General features: G+C 42.9%; 1 protein-coding gene, 1 long non-coding RNA gene and 1 pseudogene across 2 annotated transcripts in view; 2 read left to right on the top strand and 1 right to left on the bottom strand.

Annotated features, from left to right (window-relative positions):
• LOC141408978 (uncharacterized) overlaps positions 1-27,496 on the top strand; it is a 67,958-nt gene that overhangs the window by 25,046 nt on the left and 15,416 nt on the right. The window contains exon 2 of the long non-coding RNA XR_012426927.1: positions 15,310-15,389. This is a non-coding gene — a long non-coding RNA (uncharacterized lncRNA). The remainder of the gene's footprint in view (positions 1-15,309; positions 15,390-27,496) is intronic.
• On the bottom strand, positions 1,057-2,123 carry LOC123569755 (histone-lysine N-methyltransferase SETMAR-like; annotated as a pseudogene).
• LOC102120565 (large ribosomal subunit protein eL31) lies at positions 25,181-25,639 on the top strand. Its single transcript, XM_045376975.2, has one exon. The coding sequence runs from the start codon at positions 25,205-25,207 to the stop codon at positions 25,580-25,582; it is 378 nt and encodes a 125-aa protein (XP_045232910.2). The 5' UTR covers positions 25,181-25,204; the 3' UTR covers positions 25,583-25,639.

The raw sequence follows: 27,496 nt of genomic DNA on the forward strand, positions 1-27,496 counted from the left end.
CATCAATATTTAGGACCCACCGCTTGAGGTAAAACCTCTAAAGCCTTTGGGATTTCCCAGAAACTGTGTATGATTGCAAATATTTAAATGCCAAAACAGTCCTTAGATTTAAATTAGCCAAGTTACACGACATGGACAAGAATTCAACTTAACAGATACTTTGTGGAGCCTAGGATCACACTGGTGGGGATGTGTGAAGTGGGAGATGGGTTCTGGGTCCCTCCACACTCTCCGGGTGCTTTCTCCTCACCCCAGCATTAATTTCCCCACACCTTAGGGATAACCCAGTCACGGCTGGTGAGGCATTTTGCTATAAATACCATTTAAGCAGTCCCTATCAGAGGGAAAAAGGGCTAACATCATCCAGCACTTCCCAGCTCTGTACAAGTGGACTGTTTATCCATTATCAGATTTTATCCTCACACAGCCCTGGAGCTGTACAGCGAATCGTCATTTTTCTAAAGAAAGAAGCTCGGAGAAGTTGAGTAACTCTCAAGGTCACCCAGTTATTATGTGGTAGAGCAGGGAGGGATTCCAACAAGTCTGGCTGATATCAAAAACTTTTTTTTTTCCCACTATGCCATCCTTTTTCAATTCTAAACAGCAGGGAGACTTTTGGCAATTAACAGAGGCTATGAAGGATGCTTCAGAAATTTTTACTTGGGGTCTTCATTTAACTTTATAAATAGTCTAGGAAGCCATTGATGGAAATTTTGACTCCCAAATTTTTATCCAGTCGGTTTTCCCTCTTGAACTTCAAACCATAGATCTGATTTAACATCTCCACTTGAATGTCTGATAAAGCTTCCAAATTTAACACACCCAAGCCAGTCTCTTGATCATCCTTAATGCTGCCACTCCTGCAGTCTTCCCACCTCAACTGATGATGACTCCAGCTTCCAATTGCTCAGAACAAATATTTTGCCATCATCCCTAACTCCTCTCTCGCTCACTCCCCACATCCCACCCAGCAACAAATATTGGTTTGTACAAAAGTAATTGCGGTTTTGGACAATGAATTTTAAGTCATTGTAACTAGGCTCAAACGCATTTTTATTAATCAAAATAGGAACTATTATAATCAACACATTTTTGCCAACAAGAAATAAGTTTGTTTATTGTTGTAGCATAAAAATCCATGCTTCAGGATTCAACAAACTCTTGGAAAGCATTTTCTGCATCCTGCTGGTTGTGAAAACATTTTCCCTGCAAAACGTTGTTGAGATGCTTGAAGAAGTGATCGTCGATTGGCAAGAGGTCAGGTGAATATGGCGGATGAGGCAAAACTTCACGTCGCAATTCATTCAACTTTTGAAGCGTTGGTTGTGCGACATGCGGTTGGGTGTTGTGGTGAATTGGGCCCTTTCTGTTGACCAATGCTGGCTACAGGTGCTGCAGTTTTCTGTGCATCTCATGGATTTGCTGAGGATACTTCTTGGATGTAATGGTTTCATAGGGATTCAGAAAGCTGTAGTGGATCAGACCAGCAGCACAACACCAAACAGTGACCATGACCTTTTTTTGGTGCAAGTTTGGCTTTGGGAAGTGCCTTGGAGCTTCTTCTTGGTCCAGTCACTGAGCTGTTCATTGCCAGTTGTCAGTTGCTGTAGAAAATCCACTTTTCGTCATACCTCACAATCGGATCTAGAAATGGTTCATTGTTGTTGTGTAGAATAAGAGAAGATGACGCTTCAAATGATGATTTTTTAAATTTTCGCTCAGCTCATGAAGCACCCACTTATCAAGCTTATTCACCTTTCCAATTTGCTTCAAATGCCGAACAACCACAGAAGAGTCAACGTTGAGTTCTTCAGCAACTTCTTGTGTGGTTGTAAGAGGATCAGCTTCCATGATTGCTCTCAACTGGTCATCGTCAACTTCTGATGGCCAGCCACAAGACTCCCCATCTTCAAGGCTCTCGTCTCCTTTGCAAAACTTCCTTGAACCACCGTTCATTAGCAGTTCCTGGGGCGAAATACGTTGTTGATGTTGCGAGTTGTCTCCACTGCTTTATGACCCATTTTGAACTCAAATAAGAAAATCACTTGAATTTGCTTTTTGTCTAACATCATTTCCATAGCCTTAAATAAATATAAAATAACAAGTAATAAATCATTAGCAAAAAAAAGCAAGAAATGTGCATTGAAATGATGTATAATGTAAACACATTTATTTAAGAATGTATTCCAGGGTCAAACAGCAAATTTCAACAATGCAAAAACAGCAATTACTTTTGCACCAATATCAGTTGTACTTCCAAAACATGTACAGAATCCAAACACCTCTCACCATCCGCCTGCCAGCATCCTGCTCTCACCTGAATTACTGTTTGGGGTCCTGACTGGTCTCCATCGCCCTTGTTCTCCTACGGTCTTAACACAGCAACCAGAGTGATTTTTTTCAAGTGTAAGTTTTCTTTCCCATTTCACTCAGAGGAAGAGCCTGGCCTTCCCTGCCCGCAAGGCCCTGGGCTCTGGCCCCTCAGCCCCACCTCCTGCCTCTCTCTCCCTCCCATCACTGCCCCAGCCACACCAGACCAGCCTCCTTGCTGCTCCTGCATCAGGCCCTACCTGGACTCCTCTGCTCCCAAGTCACCCAGGCCAGCCCCCTCACTCTTTGAGTTCTTCACTCAAAAGCTGAGGAGGCCTTTCCTGGATGCCTGTTTTAGTCCCTCCAAGCTGCTAGAACAAAACACCATAAACTGGGTGGTTTATAAACAACAGACATTTGTTTCTCACGATCCTGGAGGCTGGGAAGTCCAAAATCAAGGCACCAGCAGACTTGGTGTCTGGGAAGAAATTGCTTTCTCGTTCTTAGATGGTGCTTTCTAGCTGTGTCCCTGCGTGGTGGAAAGGGCTAGCTGGCTCTCTGGAGCCTCTTTTATGAGCCCATTCATGAGGAATCTACCCTCTTGATCTAGTCACCTCCCAAAGGCTCCACGTCTTAGTATCATCACATTGGGGATTAAGTTTTCAACATATGAATTTGGGGGGACACCAGCATTCAGTCCACAGCACTGCCCTTTCTAACATCACAGCCTGTGCTTCCTTTTCCTCTTCACTGCTTTGTTTTCTGCCCACTCCTTACTTTCTGACTCACTGTGTGTAAACTTGTTTATTTTGGTTATCTGTCTCCTCCACTAGAATATAAACTCCAAGATGTCAGGAATTACATCTGTTCAACAAAATATCAGTAGAGCTTAGGAAAGTATCTGGCACACACGAGGCTCTCAATTAATATTTATTGAGTGAATGAACAAATGAATCTTCCCCTTATCATTCTTTTCAGTGCATACTATATAAAAAGAAACATGAGCTTTATGATCCCTACAGAAAATAATTCAGCTAATGTCAGCTATGGCTCCAAATTCAGTTTCAGCATAACAAATTTTTTGTTGTTGTTGTCTGAGACAGGATCTGGCTCTGATGCCCAGGCTGGAGTGCAATGACACGATCTCAGCTCATTGCACCTTCTGCCTCCCAGCCTCAAACCAGCCTCCCAAGTTGCTGGGACTACAGGTGCACACCACCACGCCCAGCTAATTTTTGTATTTCTTGTAGAGATCAGATTTCACCATGTTGCTTAGGTTGGTCTCGAACTCTTGGGCTCAAGCAATCCACCCGCTGCCTCAGCCTCCCAAAGTGCTGGGATCACAGGCATGAACCACCGCACCCAGGCTACATTTTTTAAAAGTAATATTTTATAAAAATCCCTGCAAAAATATTAGTATTCAAGACAGCAGATTCTTCTCTGCAGTACTCAATAGGTATAGGTATTTAATACTTTTTTCATTGACAAATGAATTAATGAATGCACAAATAAATAAGTGAGCCCATCATTCAAACCCGAACTCTGTTTTAATAAGAATGTGAGTGTCTCTCATAGGAAAGATGCACCAGAGAGCCATTCGAGTTTCATAATGGTAAAAAAGAATTAATATTCTCCTAAAATTTGGAACACTGCAGTACTTCTGGGAAGGGATTTGTGTAGGGAAAACGCACCAATGTCATGTTATAATTAACTGCACAAAATCGAACTGTCAGGAGAAAAATGTGTTAGAGAATGGATGAGAAAAGGTCCAGGAGGAAAAACCTGGGCTAGCAGTCAAGTGCTGCTTTAACAAAAAGGCAGATGCAGGAAGATGAAGGAAAATATACATGATAATAACCAAGCTTTTAATAAGTCTTGTCACAGAGGAGTGAAAAGAGTCCACAAGGAGAATGCCTGGATGAGTGCTGCCCTTAAGTGACATATTTACAGAACTGTTAAAAATGACAACGAAATATAATCAGCCAGGGGAGCTAGGGAGAAGACATCCTTACAGGGGATGAGCGATGTAGCTAAAACACTTTTTTGTTGATTTTTATTATGGTAAGTGTCAAATACACACAAACATATAGAGAATAGTATAATGAACTCCATCTATCTACTGCCTCATGACAACAATCATAGCCTATCTTATTTCCATTTAGTGCTACCCATTCCCCCTCCTCCACCAAATGAACTATTATGAAGCCAATCCCAGATATCACATCATTTCAACATGAATCTCTTAAAAGATAAGGAAGATACCTTTTAAAAATCACAACATAGGGCCAGGCATGGTGGTTCCCACCTATAATCCCAGCACTTTGGGAGGCCAAGGCAAGTGGATCACTTGAGCCCAGGAGTTTGAGACCAGCCTGGGCAACATGGTAAAACCCTGTCTCTACAAAAAATACGAAAATTAGCTGGGCATGTTGGCACATGCCTGTAGTCTCAGCTACTCAGGAGGCTGAGGTGGGAAGATCATCTGAGCCTGGTGAGGTGAAGGCTACAGGGAGCCATGATAGCACCACTGCACTCCACCCTGGATGACAGACTGAGGGCGTATTTCAAAAACAAAAACAAAACAAACAAAATCTGAACACCATACTATAAGCACACTTAAGAAAAAGCTAACAATAGACCTACAGATACTGAAAATCAGCAGCACAGAATGAGCTATATTCTAGTCTAGCTAACTAGAGGTACAGGGCACCTGACTACAAACTTCAAATAGGGAGACAAATTCAGCACCCATAGAATTTGCACTGGCCCACCTGACTGCTAATCAACACCTCCAATTTCTCTATCACTTGCTCCTTTATGGGTTCAAGGTCATCTGGCCACAGAGCAAAGTAATATCGAGTGGACTTCTGAAAAGGGCTCGACCCCAGCTGTGTCACATATCACTGTGTGAAACTGGGCAGAGCATTAAACTCTTGAGAAATCTCATCTGTACAGAGAGGAGAATCATATAATAGTATTTAGCTTGTAGGGTTTTTATAAGGACTAAATGAGCTAGTGCTTGCATTCACTCAGCGAAGCAAGTGCAAAATCTATCAACTTCTGCTATTATCATTGGAAAGGGTGGTGGGTGAGGGTATCACAATCGGGATTAAGAGTGATGATTTTCTTAGGCTGGGCGCAGTGGCTCACATCTGTAATCTCAGCACTTTGGGAGGTTGAGGTGGGCAGATCATTTGAGGTCAGGAGTTCAGGACCAGCCTGGCCAACACAGCAAAACCCCATCTCTACTAAAAATACAAAAAAAAAAAAAAAAAGAAAGCTGGGTATGGTGGCGCATGCCTGTAACCGCATTAGCCCCTCTACAGCTACACAGGAGGCTAACGCAGGAGAATCACTTGAGCCCAGCAGGCAGAGGTTGCAGTGAGCCAAGATCACACCACTGCACTCCAGCCTGGGTGACAGAGCGAGACTCCATCTCAAAAAAAAAAAAAAAAAAAAAAAAAACCAAGGTGAAAAGTGATGATTTTCTGAGATATATAAGATATTCAGTTTTGAGCCAGTCACTAATCCTTCTGGGCAAATTTTGATTGTGGATTTTTAAGTGCCCAAGTATCTCAGACTCCATTTAAATAGCCAGTAGAAATGATTTATTTTGGTTTCAGCAAGGTATGTTATTCAAAAGCATGTGACATTTTTATTGTAATACCAATTTCGATATCTTGGCCAAGAACATCCTAAAAATGGACTAAGTCCTAGTAAAAGCATTGTATAGGAAGATGATCAGTGTGAAGGAAAATACTATATTCTAAAGACCATTTTGGGGACTAAACACGTTTTAGTCTTCACTGCTCACAAGACAAAGGAATGAAATAAACACGTGAAAAACTTAAGCTTGACCATCCGTTGAAGGCACTAAGAACAACAGGAAACAGTGGGGGAAAAAAATCTAAGACTTTATAGAATGGAAAGAAAGTTAACCTTAAAAACAACAAACTAAATCTAAAAGCGTAAAAGAAGCTAAAACAAATATTTGCTGGGATGAAAAATCCCAGGGAGAGGGGGTGATGAACAAGACATAAAAGCTGAGGATGTGTAAGGGGAGAGGGAAGTCAGGCAAGATCTGAAGCTGTCCATGAGGAAGCAGAATCACACTGGTCCCGCTACACGAGGGGCCATCATTCTGGGCTCTATCCGGGACTTCTGAGAAGCAGAGAAAAACTCAAAAAGAACGAAAGATGTAGGGGGCGGGGAAGTTGTTTAATTTATTTTCACTCTTTCTTAGTGCATCAAGGATTTGAGGAGCTTAGATGGTAGGATTGCAGTGTCCACGGTCGTTCTTGCGTCTGGGACTTTGCACATGCTGTTGTTCCTGCTGCTCCGAATGCCTCATCAGACCCCACATGACCTCACTGGTTCTTGGTCACTCTTTAGGAGTCAGTGGAGACATCAGCCCTGGAAAGGTTTACCTGACTTCTCAACCATATAGGGGGCACTCCTATGGCATCTCAACTCCAATCACATTATGCCCTACTATTTACCTGCCTGCCTCCATGTGTGTACTGTCAGTCCCCAGAGAATAGAAAACACATCTTGTTCACTACTGTGTCCTCCGCATCTAGCATAGTGCCTCATCAATAGTGGGCATTCATTAAATACTGTTGAAAAAAAAATCAACACATACATTTACTGAACGCTTACTGTGTGCCAGCATGTAAGTAAATGCTTACTGTGTGCCAGGTTAAATGCGATTTCCATTTAATCCTTTCAACCCTATGAAGTAATTGTTGTTATTCCCCCCCACCCTCTTTTTTTTTGAACAGAGTCTTGCTCTGTTGCCCAAGCTGGAGTGCAGTGGTGTGATCTCAGCTCACTGTAACCTCTGCCTCCTGGGTTCAGGCGATTCTCCTGCCTCAGCCTCCCAAGTAGCTGGGATTACAGGCACGTGCCACCACACTGAACTAATTTTTTCTATTTAGTAGAGACAGGGTTCCACCATGTTGGCCAGGCTGGTCTCAAACTCCTAACCTCAGGTGATCCGCCCGCCTTGGCCTCCCAAAGTGCTGGGATTGCAAGTGTGAGCCACCGTGCCCGGCCTATTTTCCCCATTTTAAGGTGGGAAGCTGAGGTGCAGGAACTCTAAATTATACAGTTGAGATTCAACAGAAAGTCTGACTCCAAACCTACCTCCTTCATTGATCATACTCATGGAATGAAAGGAAGAACAGATGGAAGATTCAAGAAGGAAATACACACATATAGCGCTCAGAAATTTCACTGATCTGTGACCAACAGCAAGGTGAAAATGTTTTAAATATTACTACCTGAAAGAAGGGACAAATATTATTTTGCATAAATGCAAGGGATAGAAAAATAGGTGAGAAAAATTTCCGGGTGAGAAAAATAAAAACTTCAGGATGCCCTTTCTCATGGGGTCAGCTGTAGATCAATATTTACACCAATAACCCCTCACTGCCTTGCTTGAAAAACCTTCGTCTCCAACATCCTACAGTGTCATCACTGGAGGTTATTATTATCTAAAGGGGTATTCTTTGAGCACAAAAATGAGAGGTCATGTTCTCCACCTTCTAGAATAATAAAGACTTTTCCTCTTTGGATAGTTAAGGATCAAGAGAAGAACCTCAAATATTCTTAGGTAAGAACTGAAATCCATTATGAACATTCGTTCTGGAAATGTTAACCTTGTTTCTAATCTAGAAACCAAAACATCTTTAAGGAAGATAGAATTATAGAAGGAAGTATAGCTTCTCAGGAAATGTGACTCACCCATTACTGCATTTTGGTAAATACTGGCCCATTAGGGGCCTATTTTTACTCCTACGGAGTTAGGCCATTTATACAAACATTAATTATAAGTCAGTTTTTGTGTATTGTTATGTTTCCTTTTAAAAAGTTGATGGAGCAAAGTACCGTGGCACGTGCCTGTAGTCCCAGCTACTTGGGAGGCTGAGGTGGAAGGATCACCTGAGCCCAGGAGTTTAAGGCCAGCCTGGGCAACATAGCAAGACCTCGTCTCTATTTAAAAAAAAAAGAAAAAGAAAAAAGAAAAACAGTTGAGGGACTAGCAATGGCATTAAATATGGAACAGGTTTCACTGTTACTGTCAATTTGGGTTCCCATCTTTTGTTTGTGTGCATGTGTGTGTGCATGCATACATGTGTGCTAAGTGACTGTCATCATACAACGGCATAAGTGACAACAGAACTGGGCAAGCTAGAGGCCAGGAGTGGAAGTCCAGCCAGACTCAGGAGATCAATAAAATGAATGGACCAAGGCAAGGAGTCAACAATTATAGACAGACCATCTTAGATCTAGGCAAGAGGGCTCCTGGGCCCACACCAGAGAGGGGTCCCCTGTGGCCCGCTTCTGGTCATGCCCTTCCCCATGAGGGGAGAAATCTGTTGAACCAAAGGCATGATCCACCTGCAGCCAACTCCTAGATTATGTTCCAGGTACCCAGGGCCCTGGAATTGCCTGCCCAAGCAGTCCAAGCCCTTACCAGGCCTGTGGGGGCCTCTCTCCAGAGATCATCCTCCCAAGGATGCACATCACTGCCAGCGTGACTGGACCTCCAGGCCCAAGTGGTAGCGAGGGGTCAGCTTGGATGTGTGAAACGGGATATGCATACTCGTGAGTGTTCAGCCTTTCACAGCGCAAGACAAATTCAGAGCAGGGAGGAGCCAGTGAGGAGTGGGAGGAGAAGGGGTATGGAGATGGGTCCCCCCCCACTGCCATGTCCCAGTTCAGAACACTGAGGAGCTCAAGACTTCTCAATTCAAACATGACCCTCCTTGTCATTATGAAGGGAGGAAGAGAAAAGCAACGTGGCACCATTACCCAGACCAGTGTCACCAGGAGCTGGCTCCAGTTCTCAGATGGGCCCTGGTGTTCTCCAGTTGAACCCAAACAATTTCACAAAACACCAACATCAGACAAGGCCACTCTGTGACCAGGATGGAGCAAGATGAAAACAAGACCAGTCTGTAATCATATCTGAGCACAGACCAAAACAAGAACATTATCCAAACCACAACAATGACCACATCTCTTTTTCCTTGCTAGTGTGAGTGACCACTACTCCTTTACCAATCACGGCATGAGCCCTGCTTTGTTAAGATACTTGCTCACTGAACTACCCCCACTTTCTGATGGTGATTATTTAATTCAGAGCAAAGTTGTGCCTGCTTGAACCCTCCTCGCAAGTTCCCCATCACCAGCCCAAATGCTCCAACAACTCCCTTCTACACGTGATTGAGATACTCCTTGGGTCCCCATGGGGTGTGATCTCTCAGTGCAATGAGTCAACCCCCCCAACTTTGTTAGCTCCAAATATGTTCCTGGTGGTCTTTGCCTGGAGGGCATCAAGAGAAGGTATATTTGCCAAGGAAGGAGGGTAGAACATAGTATATTTAACAGCTCATAAACTTGCTTTCAAACATTTATGCACTTAAACAGGCGTCATATGGGCCTCTACATGGATTCTCACCCAGCTCCTACAAATATTCCAGCAAACCTGCCTCTAAGGCAGGGCTTCGAGACGGCATGCCCTACTGTGACTGTGGGCTTCTGGAGAGCAGAGCCGTGTGTCCCAGGGAGATGCATTTGGGAAACCCAGAGACAGAGTGGTTTCTACGGAGGCAATGAGAACCGGAACAGGTTCCAAGGTGGGCAAATTGAAAATAGTGCTCCAGGATCCCAGAAAATGTTTAGAAGGTCAAGTAAAATACGGTATGAGGACAGATCCTAGAATGTGCCCATTTGGAGATGCCAGCGGGGACAGCAGACACTCCACGTGAGAGTGAGCTCCACAGAGTGCTGTAGTTACTGATGCCAACATGGGCAGGGTGTCCTCAGGGAGGGGAAGCTTACCAGAGAGGAGCCCTTCAGCATCCGCACGGAGGAGACCACACCGGGAATTCTAGGTTATAGCCATGACTTCCCAAAGACGTCCACGTGTCTGTGTGAAGTGTTCCGTTTTGTTCTGGTGTCTCTGTGTGCCATCTGATTGTTCTGAAACTTTTAAGGTAGCACATCTTTTCATTTGTCCTTAAGCGGGAGCTGAGGATGAGAGTACCCTTAAAGTGAGAACTTCAAATCACTTCCTTTTTTTTTTTTTTTTTTTTTTGAGACGGAGTCTCACTCTGTCTCTCAACCTCCGCCTCCTGGGTTCAAGTGATTCTCCTGCCTCAGCCTCTCAAGTAGCTGGGATTACAGGCACACGCCATCACACCCGGCCAAATTTTGTATTTTCAATAGAGACGAGGTTTCACCATGTTGTCCAGGCTGGTCTCAAACTCCTGACCTCAGGTGATCTGCCCGCCTCGGCCTCCCAAAGTGCTGGGATTATAGGCACGAGCCACCGTGCCCAGCCTCAAATCATTTCTTTAAGTGTTAATATGAGGTTATTTCCTGGATTTAGATATTACGACTCACCAGAATAGGTTTTAATTAGACAGTAATTGAAAACATTTCCCTTCATGCTGAAGTTTATTCCTAATATGATTTTAGTAAGATGTTAATACTTTAGTTATGACATAGGTAAGTAAAAAAATGAAAAGAAAAATAGCATTAGATGCACACCTATCATAAGTCTAGAACCTAACTAGTTCACTTAGGTAAATTCTCGTTTAAGTAAGGAAACTAAAACGGTTGGCTTGCAGAATTGAACAACTGAAGCCTTCTAGATGTGCCTCTTTGGGTCCTTCCCTAGTAGACCCTTAATAAAGGACTTGAAAGCCATCTATAGAGGTCCAGCTAGTCAGCCATTGCATCAACACTCCCAACCAAAGTCCCTCAAGTAAATCAACTTGAATGATTCCCATGGCCAGAAGCTCATAGCTTACCTCATATAAAATCTTTTTTTTTTTTTTTTTGTTAGACAGAGTCTCCTTCTGTCACCCAGGTTGGAGTGCAGTGGTGCAATCTCGACTCACCACAACCTCCACCTCCCAGGTTCAAGCGATTCTCCTGCTTCAGCCTCCCAAGTAGCTGAGATTACAGGCACCTGCCACCACGCTTGGATAACTTTTGTATTTTTAGTAGAGACGAGGTTTCACCATGTTGGCCAGGCTAGCCTCGAACTCCTGACCTCAAGTGATCTGCCCACCTAGGTCTCCCAAATTGCTAGGATTACAGGCATGAGCCACCGTGCCCAGCCTTTTTTTTTAGAAATGGAGTCGTGTGCTGCCACCCAGGCTGGAGTGCAGTGGTGCGATCTCAGCTCACTGCAACCTCAGCCTCCCGGGTTCAAGCGATTCTACTGCCTCAGCTTCCCAAGTAGCCGGGACTACAGGCATGCACCACCATGCCCAGCTAATTTTTGTATTTTTTAGTAGAGACGGGGTTTCAGCCTGGACGGGGTTTGACCAGGCTAGTCTCGAACTCCTGACCTCAGATGATCCACCCACCTTGCCCTCCCAAAGTACTGGGATTATAGGCATGAGCCACCATGCCCAGCCTTTTGTTTAAAAGTAAAAATTCCAAGCTGGGCAAGTTGGTTCATGCCTGTAATCCCAGCACTTCAGGAGGCCAAGGCAGGAGGATCCCTTGAGTCCAGGAGTTTGAGATCAGCCTGAGCAACATAGTGAAACCCTGTCTCGATTAAATTTTTAAAATGGATAAATAAAAATAAAAATTATATTCCTATACAAAAGTTGAAAGGGTAGCAGCACAGTGGATACTCTTCACCTAGGTTAGCCACTCTTCTTATTAACATTTGCCTTCTCTCCTTCTCTCAACACACACACACACACACACACACACACACACACACACTTTTTTTAGGTAGACCATTAAAACTAAGTTGTATGCATTCTTACACTCCACTCTTAAATACTTCAGCATGCATCTCCTATGAATAAAGAAATTCTCCTACATAATTACAGCACTCTCTATTACTACACACACCCAAGAAATTAATATTAATTGAATAATACCATCTAATATACAACCTCTATTTAAACTTCTGCAATTGTCCTGGACAGAATTTATTTTCTTGTTTCTTTCTTCCCCCAGAAATCAGATCTTTTCAAGATTTATCTATCATATGTGATTGGTTTGTCTCCATCTTATTTTTCAAGCAATTATTTAGAGGAGTTTTAGATTCACAGCAAAATTGAGAGGAAGATAGACAGACTTGCCTTATATCCCCTGCACACACATGTGCAGTAGCTTCCCTTACTGTTAACCTCCCCACCAGAGTGATACGTTTGCTGTAACTGACGAACCTACATTGGCACATCATTATCACCCAAAGTCCACAGTTTACATTAAGATTCACTCTTGGTGTTATACGTTCTATATGATGGATAAAGGTATAATGACATGTACCATTATTGTATCACACAGAGTATTTTCACTGCCCTAAAAATTCTCTGTATTCTGTTTGTTTATTCGTCCCCCACAACTCCTGGCAACCGCTGATTTTTTTTACTGTTTCCATACTTCGCCTTTTCCAGAATGTCATTGTTGGAATCATACAGTATGTAGCCTTTTCAGATTAGTTCTTTTAACTTGGTAATGCGCATTTAGGTTTCTTCTATGTCTTTTCATGGCTTGACAGCTCATTTCTTTTTAGCATGGAATAATATTCCATTGTCTGGATGTACCACAATTTATTCATTTACCTAGCAGAGGACATCTTGGTTTCTTCCAAGTTTTGGCATTTATCAATACAGCTGCTATAAACATCTGTCTACAAGTTTTTGTGTGAACATAACTTCTCAATTTCTTTGGGTAAATACCAAAGAGTGTGATAGCCGGATCTTATAGTGAGAGTATGTTTAGGTTTGTTAAAAAACAAAACAAAACAAAACAAAAAATCCCACCTAACTGTCTTCCAAAGTGGCTGTACCATTTTGCATTCCCATCAGCAATGAGTGAGAGTTCCTGTTGCTCCACATCCTCACGAGCATTTGGTGTTGTCAGTGTTCTGGATTTTGGCCCTTCTAATACATGTATAGTGATTTTCTGCGTCCTATTTTCAGCATCTCTGATTCTCAGTAAATTTCTCCCAACATTCAGCCAACATAACCTCCCTGGAAATTTCACTTCTTGGCATTCTCCAGTTGTTCTCAATACATTCCTAACACACATCTGCAAGTACGAGTGACAAGATTAAACAAACAGAGGTTAATATCTAGCTCGTTCCAGACTTATAAATGGTTCTAAAAATGTCTTAGAGCAAAGGTCTCAAACTAGATGCCCACAGGTTCCTTCCAGACAGCAGCTACATATTGCTTGTCCCACCCAGTGAGTGTGCACACATGTGTACATATACATATACTCAGTGTGAATTTGTTGCCAGAATTTAAATATTAGGACTTTTTTTTTAAGATCTGAATTTCTGATTCTTCCTTAAAAACGAAATCAGAAGAACTGGCAACACTGGCTGCATATTCCCAAAAAAACAACATTTGGTTGAAATTGAGTAGCAGCTGCTGCCTTCAGATGCGCCTGGACCCGCATTTTCGTAGTCCACTAGCCGGATAACGTCTCCTAGTGTCAGCTGCCATTTTTCCTTGTGATGTTACTGTCACTTTTCTTATTCCTGGATTCTCTCACCTTCATGTTTCCCACCTGGTCTCAGTAGGCATTTGTGTAATCCACGCCAAGTGCTTCTTTACATTCAAGCACCTACACATCACCGTCTCATTCTTTTTTTTTTTTTTTTTTTTTTTTTGAGATGGGGTCTTGCTGTGTCACCCAGGCTGGAGTTCAGTGACTTGATAACGGCTTACTCTGGGCTTGAACTCCTGGGCTCAAGTGATCCTCCTGCTTCAGCTTGAGCAGCTGGGAATACAGGCAGACACCATCATGCCTGGCTAGTTTGTTGTTGTTGTTGTTGTTGTAGAGTAGGGTTCTCATTTTGTTGCCCAGGCTGGTCTCAAACTCCTGGCTTCAAGCCATCCTCCTGCCTCTGTGTCCCAAAGCGTTGGTACTTCAGATGTGAGCCACAGTGCCCGGCATCCATCTTAATCTTGAACTAATCTTACAAAATAGATAGGAATATTATTATCCTCATTTTTCAAATGAGACCAAGATTAGTACGTAGTTTCCCTGTAGTAAAACAACAATTTGATAAGATATAGGATTCTGGGAACGACAAAAATGTGTAAAACCTGTGATGTGGAGGAGAGGATTCTTTAAGAGACAGTCATCAGAAGTGCAGGGAATCTAACCCTGCTACAGAGAAGAGACACCTATTTTATGCAATGTTACATCATTTGCATTAAGGTTGTTGTAGATGGACTTGAATAGAGCCATCAGTTGGTTGCCATGGAAACCATGAATTAGTGAAGGCAGTCTAGTAGCCTGGGTCATGTGGATTTAAAAGAAAGAAACTTTTGAAAATACCTAACTAAAGAATTTCTGGAATGAGAAGAAGGATAAATTATTCAAGGTGCTTATGAATTCCATCTGGGAAGCACATGCTGATCAGAAATCATGACCAAGGCTGAGGCCACGCGAATGAACCCTCGTGCTTTCCTGTTTTGCTTTAGTAGCTCAGACGTCTGCTTGGAACTGAACCGAACATCTCACAGTTCTGGCTGTGGGTCTTCCTGGGCTAAGTTATTGCAAAGAGATAAAGGACGTTTGTACTCATCTTAGCTAAACATGATCTTGTTACAGGCTCCTCTCCCTGATTTCTTCCCTTTGCTATATGGAACATCCGCTTATGTAAAAATATAAATCAACAAAGATTCACAAAGACCTTCTTGTCTATTGAAGCGGAACAGAGATCATAGGCTTCACTCCCAAACTCAACTTGGCTTACATGTTCTTGCTCAGATAATTAACTCTCCAATTAAACTCAGATCTGGAAAACAAGGCCACAAAGTCCTCTGAAGTGTTGGAGCCAGGAACAAATGGACATGGTTTAACAGTCAGAGAACACCGTGTTCCGGGACAGTCAAATATAGAAGCTTTCAGGGCCAGAAAATTCACCGAATCTCCAGAGTGATTTATTTTACAATTCAGACAAGTTTTAGGATAAAGATTTTAAAACTCATTTATTTTTAGGTAAACCTCCCTCCTTGCTAAAGAAATATTCCCTGGCTGATGACCATAAGAGGAAGTCAAACTCTACAGTACCAATAATGGTGAGTAAAACAGAGAGTGTATTTCTCCAGCACAGTCCCCAAGATGGGTTCAGTATCAACTGCAAGTAGGCAATTGATATTCTTTATTTAAAATAGTCATTAATCATCATAGCAATGACCAGCACAGAGAGGATTTTTGTTAGAAGTGAGAGCTCACTTGAGAAATCAATGTAGAATGAGACTGAGCTCTATGGGTGTGGAGGAAATACTGGTACCCGTGCACAATGTCACCAGGTGTGGGCTCTTCAGGAATCACATTTCATTGGCTATGCAATTTTAAGAAAGCAACAGATGAAGAAAGCAAGATTAAGTCCTCGAAATAGTGGTGAACAGGATAACACAGCTTCTACACCCATGGAGTAATGAGCCCCTGGGAACAAGCATTTAGCACGTTTTTACAAGCATGATCAGTGATTTGAGAGTTTAGAATCCATGGGTGGATCAAGCAAGAGCCGGTGCGCTGGTTGAACCTCACTCTCCACAGTGTCCTGGATATGGGCTCACAAGGCCTGACTGTGCCTGCCTTTCCCAACTCAGTAATCAGTGACCTCATGTCAGTAACCCGAATTCAGCTCTGGTAAGAATATTCACACCACAAAACTTAGTAAACTCCTCCCCTGGAGAGCTGCTTGTTAAACAATACCAGCACACTACTGCACACTGTCACTGAGAGAATAAAAGATGTAACACAGGCGTGGTAGTGCACGCCTATATTCCCAGCTACTTGGGAGGCTGAGGTGAGAGGATCGCTTGAGCCCAGGAGTGCAAGGCTGCAGTGAGCTATGACTGTCCCACTGCCCTCCAGCCTAGGTGGGTAACACAGTGAGACACCGCCTCTAAAAAACAAATTTTTAGAAATATGATTATTAATCATAAAACATGAACAAACGTAAAGTGACAACAAAAAGCAGTAACGAGTAAAAACAATGGTGCTATCTTTTTTTACTCTGAATGTTTATAAATGTAAACATGTAAAGAAAACAGGATAACAATATTATGGCATTCCTATAAATCTTCAATTTGTGTTACCTTTGGCTTGGGCTACACCTATGTGCAGTGGCAGACTTTTAATTTCATTTCTGAAGATTCCCCTTATTTGCCCATCAGAGTAGTAGCAAATGCAAAGGATGTAGACGTCCACAAACCTGAGTTCTAGTCCAGTTCTCTGTGAGGAACTGGGTGAGTGTTATGTAAAGATCAGCATCTACCCAGTCTCTGCTTCAGAGTACTATCCAACAAATGATAATAATGAAACATACACTGTCTACCATCATGAGGATATTTCAAGAAGCCAAGAGTCGTAAATATTTCGATCTGGAAACTGAGCGGTCAGCTGGCCCCACCCCTCACTTTATGGATGAGGACAATGAGGCCCTAAGAGATTGAGTGACTACCCAAGGAACTGCTACGCATAAGTAGTAGAGCCATAACCTGAACCCAAAGCTTTCACCTGTAGTCTTTCCAGCAAGCCACGCTATTTACGCATAGAATGAAAGACTGCTATATAAATGAATCAAAGAAGGCTTCTGTGTATTGGTCCCTCAGTTGTTTCTTTCCACCACTGCAACCTGAGACCAATTAACTCAAAAGCCTGCAGGCACCAAACTCAAACTTTAATACATCCAGTTATTTTTTAAATAACCCAAACAAGTAGACTATTAGCCATTTAGAGTCCACCTGTTTTGCACACTTCTTGAAACCTCACCCAGCATCTGCTGGCCATTGATAAGATACAGCATTGCAATGATGAGACCCCCAAGCTACTACCGCCCTTTAGGGCTCTCTGATCCAGGGACTTGCCTCTGCTGCTGAGCAACATCATCTAGACACGGAAGCCCCTCACTGATCCCTCCTCTCCTTCTGGATGTTGGCTCCCCGGAGCCTCTGGCTATCTCATGCTGTGAGGGGCTTCCCTTCTCACGCAACCTTCACGTCACCCAGTAAAGGTTGTGTGTGATTGCCTCTTGCGGTCCCCTCTTTCCTTGATCAGCCCCCAAGTCCCTCAAACCTATAGAAGATGCAAATGTGCAGAAGTGATAAACATGAACTAGGCAGGGCATGGTGGCTCACACCTGTAATTCCAGCACTTTGGGAAGCCAAGATGAGCAGATTGCTTGCGCTCGTGAGTTCAAGACCAGGAAGGGGAACATGACGAAACCGCGTGTCTACAAAAAAAAATTTAAAAATTAGCCAGGCATGGTGATGGGTGCCTGTGGTCCCACCTACTTGGGAGGCTGAGGTGGGAGGACGGTTTGAGCCCGGGAGGTCGAGGTTGCAGTGAGCTGAGATCATGCCACTGTACTCCAGCCTAGGTGACAGAGCCAGGCCTTGTCTCAAAAAACAATTAATTAATTAATTAATTAATTAAATTTAAAAACATGGACTATACTCAAAGTCCCAGCACGGGCAGATGTGGGGAGCAAATGCCACAGAGATGTTTGGTGCCACCACTAAGACTAAGAACCAGGGCAAAACGAACCCCAAATGCTGCTTTCCTGACTCCCCGCAGGTCTTCTTACTACTGCGCAGCAAGAGACACTGATAGGTCTTAGTTTTGGCCATATGTAGATAAGGCCTGGTAACTTGGCCTGATCAAATTTTACACCTCTCTTACACTCATTCTCAGGTGTGAAAAAAAAGATTAAGAAGGCATCCATATCATGAATTGGCCCCTGCGGCCACAAAGCACAGGTGCATTCCCTTGGTGTGCATCTGGAGCACCACAATGAAACTGAGACTCCAGGACAATGCAGAATTCACACAGCTTGTGGCTGTCATTCAACGGCAACACTGCTTTAGAAAACTAGGGAAGGAATTCCAGCTTTAAATGGAATGCTTTACTATTTTGGAAAGCTCCAAAATCAAAATTCTGCCCCTCAAAATGTAAGTGCATGTACTTTTACAAATAGTATAATCACGCAAAACTATTCAGCTGCTTCAAATGTTTTTGACAAGCTGGAGTAAAAGTTGGCAGGTAACCAGTTAGAATTATTCTTACTTCCTCTTGCCATGGGAGTGGGGAGAGGCCATTTTATGAATTTTTCAGTGACAGATTTGATGAAATCATAGAATGAACTATTTCAAGTATATTTTCCTGGTTTTGGCTACTAAATAATTGCACCAAAATTTAAAAAAACTAAGCTGTAAATTCAACTCAATTTCACTTGGTTGGAATCACCACATTTTGAGATAATTTAACACATTCATCCCTTGTACTAAGAATGATAACTAATAATGATAGTTGCCACAGGTTGATCAAATCTATGCCAGGTACTGCACTAAGGTTTTAAATATATTTACACATATCATATTCATGACAAATCCAACAAGATAGACACTATCTTTATTCCCATTGTAGAGATGTGGAAACTGAGGATGCTTAAGTAACTTGCTTAAGATCAGGCAGTTTCTCAGTCAATTCGTTTTGGTTCTAGAACCACCCTGCCCAATACAGTAGCTACTAGCCACATACAACTATCAAGCTCTTGAAATGTGCCTGGTCTGAATTGAGATGTGCGGTAAGTGTATATTTTGATGACTTGTATAAAGAAAAGAATGTAAAATAGCTCACTAATAATTTTTAAAATATTGATTCCATGTTAACATACAAAAACAAAAATGTGCTGTTAAAATTAATAAGTAAAATATGTATGCTACCACAATTAATTTCACCTACTTGTTTTGACTTTTTAAATGTGGCTATTAGAAAAGTTAACACTTCCGTGCTTGGACCTCACATTATACCCCTATTGGACCACACCACTCTACAGCCTCAACTCTACCATTTTGCTTTACCCTCCAAAGGAAAGAGTTTATACTATTTACATTTACAAGGAAGTGTGATCTTTCATTGCAAGATTTGTGTATTGTTTGTATGTGAAGAAATTGAGGCATAAAATGGTTAAGACCTAAAGTTAAATATTAATCCTAAAACAATCTTCAAAGCCTGCTGAGAACAAAAGATTGCATCCTCTACTCAGCTTGACTTGTTTGACCTGCTTTCCAACCTGGACTGAAGCCATGGAGTTCAAGAAGTTTAGCAACTGTTTGAGGTTTAATGCCTAATCGAAAGCCAAACATAGCCGTTGCTTGTGTTTTTATTCTTGTTTTATGCCCACTCATGCTATGCTCAGAGAGAAAAGCTCAGCAAGGTCGGGAGGATACCAGCTTGTGTGGCTTTTTTCCAGGGGTCATGTGTTGCGTTATATAGGATTCTCTAATTATTTAATGATAATCATTGGGTTTCCATTGTCAAGGAAAATATGTAAAACACATGCTGATAGGCAGATTCATTGAATGGCGTAAGGACTCCTTAAGAAAGCCGAAGCTATTTATGAACCCTACTCATGGCTCAGACACTGCCTTAGTTCAGAGTTGAGGCTGGATTTTCACATATTTCTCTGAAAGTCCCTCGGCAGAAAATATTTCCTGAAATATGAGCAACTCCGCAGGTGCCGTCTAATAGAACAGGACTTGGCAATTAAAACCAAAGACGTTCTTGTACTTTCTGCTGAGCTCCTGGTCCACCCCAGCCCCATCCAACTCTGAACATTTGACGTCTGTGCTTATTTACTTAGTTCCCTGGAGCACCGGCGGCTTTTCTCTGTCGCTGTGTTCACCTGTGAGAGGTCTATTTAAAGAGCCTTCATAATGTTCTGAACGTTTACATTTGAGCCAAGCCCTCAGCTCGACCTTTCGACATTCTCCCTCTCTTATTTTTTCTCTCTCCCACTGCAGTCCTCTCCTTCTTTCTCCCTTGCAGACCTGTGAAGGGAGAGGCTGTGACACTGAAAACCTTCCTGGGGAGGTGGTAGGACTGGCCCTCCGCCCTGCAGCCCCTCCTTAATGAGGATTAAGTGTTCCTCCCTCACGTCCCAACACTGGGCAGCTGTCCCCAAGCCATTTAGGACCAGCCAATGACATGCCAGAGAGCTACATTGGAGAGAACAGAGACCGCGTGCCTTTTTATTCATAGGACAGTGTGTGCTCATATAACCTCTCTCTATATATAGATAGACCCAGCTATTACCTTTCACAGTTCCTCCTTGTTTAACCTTATCTTTCTTGACTCATTGTATGTTTCGTGTTCCTAATGGACAGTATTCCACGTGGCACGGTGGAAGGCTCCTGAAAGCCTGGAGGCACAGATTCTAATCGCTGTTCTGCTGCTAACTCGCTGCCGCGTGGCTTGGGACATGTCATCAAACTCTCTGGGCCTGTTTCCTTAATGAAATAGAAAGTTGGATTGAATGATACCTAGAAGTCCTTGCTGTTTTACAATTCTATGATCCTTGAACTTCTCAGATCCTCTGTAATAATTAGTATTCACTTCTCGAAATATGTTTTTCCTGTGGCTGACCCCATGGATTTCCTTCTCTTTGGAGACGAGTGGCTGCCCAGTGACTAGCACACTGACCAGGTCCCCTCACAAGGTGATTAACGTGACTGCATCCCAGGCTCCAGGACAAGGCCCAGGCGATATGCAGCTGCACAGGAGTTAAATAGAAACATTTTTAAAAACACTTCAAGGGGAGGAAATTGATTTACTGAAGAGTAGTTTGTAGGAAACAGAATGTGGATAAGGCCCACATTAGTTCATAGAAGAATCTCATGAAGTTTTTTTTTTTTTTTTTTTTTTTGCGACAGTGTTTCGCTCCTGTTGTCCAGGCTGGAGTGCAATGGTGCGATCTCAGCTCACTGCAACCTCTGCCTCCCAGGTTCAAGCGATTCTCCTGCCTCAGCCTCCCAAGTAGCTGGGATTTCAGGTGCCCACCGCCACCACGCCTGGCTAACTTCTGTATTTTTGGTAGAGGTGGGGTTTCACCACGTTGGCCAGGCTGGTCTTGAACTCCTGACTTCAGGTGATCCACCCACCGTGGCCTTCCAAAGTGCTGGGATTACAGGCGTGAGCCACCGTGCCCGGCAAGAATCACATGAAGTGTTTATGGTTTGCTTTGTTTCTTTGTTGTCTAGAGTCTTGGCTGAAAGGAGGAAGCCCACCTTCTACCCTACGGGGTACTTCCGGAAGGACTGTGGGGTCGTCATAGCACGTCTCCCTGCTTCTGGTTCTCCCCACTCCATCCCATTTTGCACACTGGGGCCAGATAAACATCAATAAAGCTGCTCCTATCACTGTGCCCCCTGCCCCTCTGGGCCACCTGGACTAAGCACAGCCCGCTTGGCCTGGCTGGTCAAGGCTCCCATGTTAAACCCTCCACTGTCCTGACCAGCTCTTTTGACAGCTGCTCCCTGAACACAATGCCCAGGGCTCTCCCGCACACCCAACTCACCTGGCATTACCCTACACCATGTCGTTGTGCAGTCTTCTCTCTCAGGAGGGCCCTCTATGCTCTCCAGCTGCTCAGTCCAATCGCTTCTGTAACACTTATGTCAAAACATTAACTTCATGATACACTTTCTCTTTCCTTCAAAACCCCTTGACCAATGCTGTTCAATAAAAAATAGATGCAAGTCACAAATGGAACTAAAATTTTCCAGCTGTCATATTTAAAAAAAAGAGGAAAGTGATGAAATCAGTTTTTGTAATATTATTCTATTTCACCTAAAATAGTTAAAATTCTTTTGTCTTGACATGTAACAAACATAAAAACTATCAATGCTTTATTTTACATTCTTTTATTTTGTACCTAATTTTCAAAATTCATTTGTGTTTTCAACTTATAGCACATCTCACTTAGAATGCTAAATTGTTTTTTGGTTTGGGGGATTTTTTTCAAGACAAAGTTTCCCTCTGTCACCCACACTGGAGTGCAGTAGTGTGATCATAGCTCACTGTAACCTTGAACTCCTGGGCTCAAGCATCCTCCTCCTTCAGCCTCCCGACTACCTGGGACTACAGGCGCATGCCACCACACCTGGCTAACTTTTTATTTTTTGTAGAGTCAGGGTCTCCCTATGTTGACAGGCGGGTCTCAAACTCCTGGACTCAAGAGAAGTTCCTGCCTGAGCTTCCCAGTCTTGGGATTGCAGGTGTGAGCCACTGCACCCAGCAGGATGCTCAGTTTTTATAGGAAGTACTTGATGTGTAAGTCAATCTCATAAAATTTACAATTAAAAGAGTACCTTCAAGTGCCCAGGTTTGTTCCAAACATACTAAAAAGTCTGCCAATCACTGAGTCAAGTATCCATTTTTTAAAATTTAAACCTAAACGAATTAAAATAAGATAATATTAAAATTCCAGCTCCTCAGTTCTCTAGCCATATTTCCAGTGTTCTGCAGCCACATGTGGCCGGGGAACAGTATTGGACAGTATTGGACAGCATAGCCACGGGCCCGTATGCCTCTGAGGGGTGTCTATCACGTTTGGTTTTGTTCGAGGTTTCGTTTTTGTGTAAACTCAGTTAGACCACATGACTCCCAGAGGGCAGAACCGTCTCATCCTCTCTCACCTCTCTACCTCCACTGTCCAGCCAGCCCTGAGCCTGACACACACCAGGCTCTGAATCAATACTTTATAAATAATAGAAGAATTAGCAGATGAGTAAATGATCATATTCTTCCTATCAGGTTATTAATTATTTGAGCACATATTTTATTCTTCTTAGCAGTTTCTATTGTGCTAACACAGGGCCATGCCCATAATAGACAGTCAGCAAGCATTTCTTCCTCACTTAGATGAATTTAGGATGCTATGGCCACATAGCTTTCACTCTTCACATTATTTTGTACTCAAGCACACAAAAAGCACCTGTATCTCATACATTAAAAAGAGCTTTTAAGGCTTCACTTTTTAAAATTCATTTTAGTGTTAAAATCAATGGATTTAACCACCAGATGTGTTAGGATCATACTGTAAAGTTAGCATAGAAATATCCATCCTTCTTAAGCAGTGATCTCAGCGGGAAGTTCTGACAGATCTCTCTTTCCTTCCTTCCCTCCCTCCTACGTTCATTATTCACCAAATCAAACACTTGACTTCTAAAGACATACAGGCACTATAAAAACTTTAAACAAGGTGGAAAAAAAAAAAGAGACTAAGGAGGAAAAGAAACTAAGAAGGAAGAGGACAATGGTACCACCAAGTACAAAGCACCCTACTACGAAACCCTCCCAGGGCAGTGGGTTCACACAAGAGGGTGGGGCCAGATGGGCACAGCAGGGGTTACACCAATTTCCAGGGCATCAGGTGCCTCATCTGAAGGTCAGTTTCTTGAGAGAGAAATCTTGTGTCTATGATGGAAGTATTCCTATAAGAGAAAATGCTTCAATCCCATCAAACGTTTTCATAAAGACGTGAAATCAGTCCCATTGCTTCATGGAAAAATTCATAGTCAAGCCAGGTGAGGGCAACGAAGCCGACAGCAGTGCAAATGCAGAGTCCTTGACCTTCAACACTGAACGTGTGCGTGGGGGTTCTAGGGACGTCTATTCTCAAAATTCCTGAGGACTAGTGGGTTAGGAGCTTAAAGAGTTTATGATCCCTCCCATACCACAACCTTCCACTGTCTGACTGCTCCCCAAGAGAAGGATATCAGCCTTCATTCTTCAACTCTCTTTTTTCTCTCTCACTCCCACAAAATGAAACTAACGATTGGTGTTGTTGGTGTTCAACCCTTCAAGGTCCCAATATGCTGCCGATTAGTGGATTTACCTTGAACTGAGCTACTCCTTGCCATGTATCCTAATTAAGTCCCTGTGACAGAGTGGGGATGCCAATTAAAATCTTCCCACCACACATTCCATTTGCCTCTGCACTAGTCCAGCGGCTTCTCACCATGGCTCTATTTATCCAGCAGTACCTGACATCTGAATAGGAGACAGCAGAGTCTGCTCCAGGGCAGTGGCGCAGCACAGCACAGATAATCGCTTGACCAGGATTCCTAGTGATTTCAATATGGTTGGGGGCAGGGGCTGCCTTCTTTGTTTCTTGCCTTTTTGTTATTTCTAAATGTATTGAAGGTTGTTTTCAAAAAACTTGTTTTGAACAAAATTGAAATTATAAAACTATCCAAGGCAGCAATTATAAATGGAACCTCACTCTTAAGCCTAAAATGTTCCACCCGAGTCGGAATTTCCTGCCAAGTTTCCTCCCTTGAATATTTTTCCTTATAGTTGCATGATTTCCAATTGATTTTATATTTAGTCGTGGTTCCCAGAAGTCCTAAGACAATAGCCATTTCAAAAAAAGTTACATGACTAAATGAATCCTCACCTTAAGGGAATTATGGCAGTGAAACAAATGTGATTCAGAAGCTAATCTTTATCATCAGATGAAGGATGGACTAAAACTATCCTTAAGGCAAGACTCAGTGACTGGATTACTGAGGACCCTTTAGAGCAAAAGTGACAGAAAACCAACTCAAACTACTTAAACAAAATAGTCTGTCTTGCCTTATATATCTAGTATATTTATGAATGAATGTGGAACTCAGGCAGGGCTGGATCTAGGTGCTGAAACAAAGTTGTCAGGATTCTCAGCATTCATGAACTCCATTTCTCAGCTTGCTTTCCTCTGAAATTGTTAAATCTTTATTCACTCCTGTTTCAGCAGGCTTTCTTTAACATCTAGGGGGAAATGGCTATTGGTTATTCCAGACTATATGCTCCTGGCTTGGAAATCCTATTGGGAAGAGAAGATCTCTTTCTTATTATGTAAATCAATCAATCCTTAGAAGGATCCTCACTGGCACTGATTTTGTCACATGCCCTTATCTTCAGTAGTCACTTTTTCATGGGACTAGGGATTGAGAATGGATCATGAATGCAAACGTGATGGCAGGGCAGGGAGTTTTTTATCAGAAGGAGAGTGGGGGATAAAAACTACAGTGGTCCTTTCCAGCTTGGACCCGGCAGAATGGCTCCCGCAAAGAAGGGTGGCGAGAAGAAAAAGGGCCGTTCTGCCATCAACGAGGTGGTGACCCGAGAATACACCATCAACATTCACAAGCGCATCCATGGAGTGGGCTTCAAGAAGCGTGCCCCTCGGGCACTCAAAGAGATTCGGAAATTTGCCATGAAGGAGATGGGAACTCCAGATGTGCGCATTGATACCAGGCTCAACAAAGCTGTCTGGGCCAAAGGAATAAGGAATGTCCCATACCGAATCCGTGTGCGGCTGTCCAGAAAACGTAATGAGGATGAAGATTCACCAAATAAGCTCTATACTTTGGTTACCTATGTACCTGTTACCACTTTCAAAAATCTACAGACAGTCAATGTGGATGAGAACTAATCGCTGATCATCAAATACATCAAATAAAGTTATAAAATTGAAAAAAAAAAAAAAAAACTACAGTGGCTACACCAAGGAATGGCTGGGAGGAGTGGCAACTACTTCCCTAAATTTTCATTTATGAAACATCTACTCAGCTATGTAATAAACAAACCAAACACATTAAAATGGCTGCTCCCTCACAGTTTATAATCCATTACAATAATCTTTATCAAAATGTAAAAGCCATAACAACTAAATGCAAAGTGTGACCTTTAATGGGATCCTGTATTTTAAAAAACTATAAAGGACATTCTAGAGATGGTTGGAGAAATTTGAATGTAGACTGCATATTCAGTTACATTGTTATGAAATTTTTGGAGTCTATTTACATTGTTTTATAGTTGTGGGAGAATATCCTTTCTCTTAAGAGATGCATGCCAAAAGATCTAAGGCTAAAGAATGATGGATGCCTGCAACTAATTCTCAAGTGGTTCAGCAAAATCAAAGCGTGTGTGTGTGTGTGTGTGTGTGTGTGTGTGTGTGTGTGTGTGTGTTTTCATCTACAAGCCATCCTTAAACTATGAAAACCATGCAATCCAATTAACAGTAGTAGGTTTAGAAAAGCAGTAGGTTTACATACCCTGGTCTAATGCAAGTCCCTTAACCCCTTCCAAATTGATAAAAACCTTAGGTCAACCTACAGGGAAATTCTAGAACCCCCAACTGTCCATCACTATGGGCATTTAGTGAAATCAAGTTACATAATCTAATAAAATTCTAATAATTACGAAGAAGCTCTTCTACATCCTGTTTTACATCATCCTGGTCTCAATATTTAGGAGATCCCTCCTCTCCAGAGCCTCTACATGTTTTGAAAACTTTACCAACCTATGAAACAAAGCACATTCTTTCCTCCAGCTGCAGCTCTCTGTTCTTACTAAATCCAGAAAGGGTGTGACACCTCTGGATTAGTTTCCTATTGCTGCTCTAACAAAATGCCAACCCAGATGTATTCTCCTGCAGTCCTGGAGGTCGGAAGTCTAAAATCAAGGTGTTGGCCAGGCTGCACTCCTCCTGGAGGCTCTAAGGGACAATCTATTCCCTTGCCTCCCCAGCTAGACTATGCACATAAACAAAATTACCAGGCAGCTTTTGCAACTCCTAAAGAAAGCACATATCTAGGCAACAAGCTTCGATAATGACTGTCAAAACCAGTGGGTCACAAGTTGACTGGGGATTTTGAAAGGACTGGATGAAGGGCCAGGATAACAACACCAGGACCCTGTTATTAATCTTAATGTCTCAAGGGGAGGGAAATTCCACCATCTGAAGTGGTGCAGTAGGAAGTACACATCACGGCCTATGAAGAATTTTGACCTAAAAAATATGATAACCTGAATCTGATCAAGCTTCTAGATATATTTATCAGACTATAAGAAATAACAGAACATAGGCCGGGCATGGTGGCTCACGCCTAGAATCCCAACACTCTGGCAGGCCAAGGTGGGTAGATCACAGGGTCCAGAGATCAAGACCATCCCGGCTAACAAGGGGAAACCCTGTCTCTAGTAAAAATACAAAAAAATTAGCCGGGCGTGGTGACGGGTGCCTGTAGTCCCAGCTACTCTGGAGGTTGAGGCAGGAGAATGGTGGGAACCGAGGAGGCGGAGCTTGCAGCGAGCCAAGATTGTGCCACTGCACTCCAGCCCAGGCGACAGTGCAAGACTCCGTCTCAAAAATAAATAAATAGGCCGTGCGCGGTGGCTCAAGCCTGTAATCCCAGCACTTTGGGAGGCCGAGACGGGCGGATCACGAGGTCAGGAGATCCAGACCATCCTGGCTAACACGGTGAAACCCCGTCTCTACTAAAAATACAAGAAAATTAGCCGGGCGAGGCGGCGGGCGCCTGTAGTCCCAGCTACTCGGGAGGCT

Source organism: Macaca fascicularis, chromosome 17 (genome assembly GCF_037993035.2).
Source record: "Macaca fascicularis isolate 582-1 chromosome 17, T2T-MFA8v1.1".
Classification (NCBI taxonomy): Eukaryota; Metazoa; Chordata; class Mammalia; order Primates; family Cercopithecidae; genus Macaca; species Macaca fascicularis.

Coding starts and splice junctions, on each gene's coding strand:
- LOC102120565 (XM_045376975.2), top strand. CDS start 25,205: ATGGCTCCCGCAAAGAAGGGTGGCGAGAAGAAAAAGGGCCGTTCTGCC.